We start from the raw sequence: 4,987 nt of genomic DNA on the forward strand, positions 1-4,987 counted from the left end.
ACTGAACCATGCACAGATTCTCTCTCACACACACACACACTCACACGCTCTCTCTCACACACACACACCAGCCATTTACATCAACTCGCATTTCTAATACTTATTTGTGTGCTCTGATTCTGAACAATACAGAAACTCACATTTACAGTACATTCAATTACATTGATATTGAAGCTGGTTTCCGCCACAGGAAAAAAAATAATTAAAAAGAGGTAATTGCTTTTTACAACTTTTTATCTCAAAATTCGGATTTTTTTTCCCCCTGCAATTCTCAGATTATTTTAACGTGGCTTTTTATCTCACAATTCTGAAAAAAAAATCAGAACTGTGAGATAAAAAAGTCAGAATTGAGAGATAGAAAGCCACATTAAAAAATAAACAAACAAACAAATAGAACTGCATTATTAACACCATTAACTTAAACCTTTCACTAGCATGACAGCAGCTGTTTTCTCAATAGTTTAGATTCTCTCCCACACACACACACACTTTCTCTCCCTCTCTCTCACACACACACACACACACACACTCACTCACTCACTCACTCACACACACACACTCTCTCTCTCTCACACACACACACACACACACACACACACTCTCTATCTCTTTCTCACACACACACACACACTCTCTCTCTCTCTCTCACACACACACACACACACACACTCACACACTCTCTCTCACACACACACACTCACACGCTCTCTCTCACACACACACACACCAGCCATTTACATCAACTCGCATTTCTAATACTTATTTGTGTGCTCTGATTCTGAACAATACAGAAACTCACATTTACAGTACATTCAATTACATTGATATTGAAGCTGGTTTCCGCCACAGGAAAAAAAATAATTAAAAAGAGGTAATTGCTTTTTACAACTTTTATCTCAAAATTCAGATTTTTTCCCCCCTGCAATTCTCAGATTATTTTAACGTGGCTTTTTATCTCACAATTCTGAAAAAAAAATCAGAACTGTGAGATAAAAAAGTCAGAATTGAGAGATAGAAAGCCACATTAAAAAATAAATAAATAAACAAACAAACAAATAGAACTGCATAATGCAAACTCATTTCCAAGGGGAAAAAAAATCTGAATTGCAGAATGCAAACTGCGAGATAAGTCAGAAATCTTCTGTACATTTATGTTAAAGACACAACAATCTCTCTCTCTCTACACATTTTGAAAACAGGCAAGAAATCATGAGTGGTTTACAGTTACTTGCTCTCATTTTTGTGTTTAGCAACTTTAATAAAGCTGCTGCACACGACTCGTCCAGCATGGACTGAAGGGTCTTGTTGAGGAGATTGATGCTGGTCCTTCTCTAAACCGTCAGAGGATTGATTATCTGCTGTGTATATTCATTCATTCTCTTGCTTGCTACTGTTCTCCCCATTACCGTCTTTCCACAAAATCCCCAGAGCAAGATTATGAAGTGAAAGAAACGGACAGAAAGGGGCCGTGGAGGAAGATCTGATGATGAACAAAGCCTGCAGTGTGTTTCTGCAGCGGCAAAGAGAATAAGAGCACACAGCAGAGAATGAGAGAGGAGCAGGATGGAGGGATCAAACCTCAGACCAATGAAATCATGATGATGATGATGAAGGAGTCATGACAGAAGAGAGATGGTCAGTGTGTGAAAGGCTATATGTGACACATGGATATTAAACTTGTGTGTTATAAACACTTGATGAAACTTTATCATTGCAATGAGCAGCTAAACATGCACCAAGCCATAAAACAGTCTTGTTTTGTAGAGAAAGTGTAAAAGCGTATGATTCTGGGTGTCCCGCAGAGTTCAGCTCCAGCTCGTGTCTAGTAAGAGCTTGAAGAGCTGCTTCAGGTGTGTTTGATTAGGGCTGGAGCTGAACTCTGCAGGACCGAGTTAGAGACCCCTGTAACGCTTTCAAGAGGCTTCACACCAGGGTTCATCCAGAAGTGTTTGAGACATCATCACCGCACAGTGCTTTAGGAAACTCAGCTTTACCTGAGAAACCAAACATCTGCTTGCAGAAACTCCACAAATAAAACAAGCTGCCAAGAATCACCTCCAGCAAATAACGTCTCTTCTAGTATTTCTGCTCAGATTTGCCCTCAGAGACTCCGACATGGCTCAACCAAATTATTTGAGCTGCTATCCACACTCACTTCACTCTCTGCATGCATTTGTCTGGTTGTATTTCTCCTAAGGAATATGATCAGACACTCAACTGAGCTGTAAGAGAGCAATAGCACTACAGCTCTGACACACTGAAGGTTTGAAGGGATGCTCTGAATCTCCAGCAGACTCACACACACACTCACACACACTTTCTCTCTCTCACACACACAGACACACTCACTACGCAATTAAAGCTGCGACAGTTGAGTGTCCAAAACATTCCACACTTTTCCGGTTATTTAAGTGCATCATCCGGGTATTTAAAGTGCACTTTTCATTTTGGAAATTTCAGTGTGTACGCACTACTCGCACCGTTTATACAACAACCCGTCAACAGTGCATAAGTACGCGATTTGTTCGGGACGCGCCTCTCGTGTGTTTTTAAGCTTCCGCAGGTTGTCGCGATCCGAGTGAGAGCTGCGCTGCAGTTGCGCAGGCGGCCGGTGAAAGCGGAAGAGCAGAGCTGCGCAGCGTGTGCCCCGGATGATCCGCGCAAACACACATCAGCAGAGAGACGAGCACCGAGCAGAGCCGCTGGAGCCACACACGGACGCCTCATGATCTCGGCTGCACTTTGTCCTCGGGCTCCGCCAAACCCTGTGAAGCAGTCGCCGGAGAGCTGATGAAGTGTGTCCCGTCGCCGCGGCTCGGAGGAACACGCTGGGTTGAGTGTTATATTGTTCGTTAAACGCTATCATATCGTGTATTCTAGTCTCTACTGACTGCTCTAGATGGCTTTCTAATTCATTGTGTTGCAGAGATAATAACATTAACAGAATATGGCCATTTAAATCACCAAAAGGCCAAATAAACAAACACGCTAGACAAACAAGTCAATAGAGCAGCACTGCGGCCATATTCTTCGATATACCAGTTCATAAATCCTCAAGAAGTAAGCCCCGCGTGCCTGTTGAGAAGTCATTAGCACAAGTGTCAGCTAGGTGGCTAATATCTGACAGAGGCGGACAGTAGCTGCGGAACGGCCTCAGTAAAGCTAGTCCTTCAGATACGAGCCGGTCTCTGTGTAAACACACAGTGCCAGCTTTACTAGTCTGTGTGCTCATAGCCAGCTCTGGCTTTTGTGTGAGTGCACCTGTTAAACCTCACTAAATCTCGGGCTTTCTGCAGGTCTCAGAAAGCTCTTCAATCAGAGCAGAGAGTCTTACAGTCATAAAGTCATGCAATGCCCCCTGCATTTGTTTTTTTTACAATATACACATCTAAACATCCTGAAGTCAAGAGGCATTTACAAAGATGCAAAATGAAGTTTTCCGAGAAACTAAACCAACAAAAAAATGCTCACGCTTAAAACAAGAACAAATGTCTGTCAATGAGAAATGAACACCTGTTCCCCCGTTTGTTCTTGTTTTAATCATAAACTTTTCTCAGGAAACGAGGCGCATGTCGTTTTGCTTCTCGATGAAACGTATCTTGATCTAAGAGTCTATGGACGGTGTGATCAGAAGTACTGTAAAAGATATTTCCATATTCAAATGCTTGAATCCGAGCTAGTCGAGCCTTAAGCTTCGTTTTGTAAAAGGTCTGTTGGGAGATGCATTTTAAAACTTGCGTTACTAATGCAAGACTTCCGATGTCGAGAAGGTATTTGTATTGATTTGATCCTCTGCTTGGTCTTGCAGAAAGCCTGTCTCCTGAGGTATTTCAGAGTCTGCTGACCTGGCCTTGAGTTAGAGGTCTTGTTGCATGAGTGCTTGTGTTTTGCTGTGTTCGCAGGCGACTCTCGTTCCGTGTGCCCCTGCTGTTTGCTGTAGTATGTGAAGTCTCCGCACGCTCATTGCTTTGTTACTGCTGGAGTTCGTCTTCCTGCAGCATGAGCGGCATCGGGCGCTCGGGGAAGCCCTCGCTCTGGCCCTCCTTCAGCAGCTTCAGGCCGCGGTCGGAGCGAGTGCTGCTGGCCCGCAGCGAGAGCACGCCGGGGGAGTCGGTGCTGAAGATCACCATCACCGAGACCACGGTGATCGAGGCCGACGCCGGCGTCTGGAGCTCCAGGGCTCTGACCTACCTGGTGCTCTGGTACTTCTTCAGCTTCTGCACGCTCTTCCTCAACAAGTACATACTGTCTCTGCTGGAGGGAGAGCCCAGCATGCTGGGTGCGTTTCCACGTCTTACGCAACAATCGATGTTTGGTAACACTGATTCTCAAACAAGATTAGTGCAATAAACCACAGTCTTTGCAAACAACGACATGCAAGTGCATTCGGCTTCTGCGTGAGATGTGACATAATATATTTTAGTGAGATTAACCCGTTTATTAGCCTTTGCCTGCTTTAAAGGAATAGTTCACCCGAAAATGACAATCTGCTGAGAATGTGCTCACTCTCAGGCCATCATCAGAGATCAGGATGAGTTTGTTTCTTCATCAGATTTGTAGAAATGTAGCATTGCATCAGTGTCTCAGCAATGGATGCTCTGCAGTGAATGGGGGCCGTCAGAATGAGAGTCCAAACAGCTGATAAAAAACATCACAATAATCCACAGCACTCCAGTCCATCAGTGAACATCTGGAGAAGACAAAAGCTGAGACAAATCCAGCATTAAGACGATTTTAACTCAAATACATTGAGTCCATAATCCATTATAAATTTGGGTGGAGACCACAGGAGATGTACTTTCTCACTGGAGGAAGCGCTATTATGAATTATAGACTCGTATTTCAGTTAAAAACATCTTAATGCTGGATTAGTTTCAGCTTTGGTCTTCTCCAGATGTTAACTGATGGACTGGAGTGCTGTGGATTATTGTGATGTTTTTATCAGCTGTTTGGACTCTCATTCTGACGGCACCCATTCACCTCAGAG

The 4,987-nt window shown here is 43.7% G+C and overlaps 1 protein-coding gene across 2 annotated transcripts in view; it reads left to right on the plus strand.

Annotated features, from left to right (window-relative positions):
* The first annotated feature begins 2,394 nt into the window (after window positions 1-2,394).
* LOC107565407 (solute carrier family 35 member E2) overlaps window positions 2,395-4,987 on the plus strand; it is a 10,564-nt gene continuing 7,971 nt past the window's right edge. The window contains exons 1-2 of one of the 2 annotated variants that reach the window (XM_016250640.1): window positions 2,395-2,847; window positions 3,903-4,279. In XM_016250640.1, coding sequence (XP_016106126.1) covers window positions 4,000-4,279 — 280 coding nt within the window. In that variant the 5' untranslated portion in view covers window positions 2,395-2,847; window positions 3,903-3,999. The remainder of the gene's footprint in view (window positions 2,848-3,902; window positions 4,280-4,987) is intronic. The other variant, XM_016250639.1, reaches the window with a different exon arrangement.

The sequence above is a fragment of the Sinocyclocheilus grahami genome, unplaced genomic scaffold (assembly GCF_001515645.1).
Source record: "Sinocyclocheilus grahami isolate Dianchi unplaced genomic scaffold, SAMN03320097.WGS_v1.1 scaffold1000.1, whole genome shotgun sequence".
NCBI lineage: Eukaryota > Metazoa > Chordata > Actinopteri > Cypriniformes > Cyprinidae > Sinocyclocheilus > Sinocyclocheilus grahami.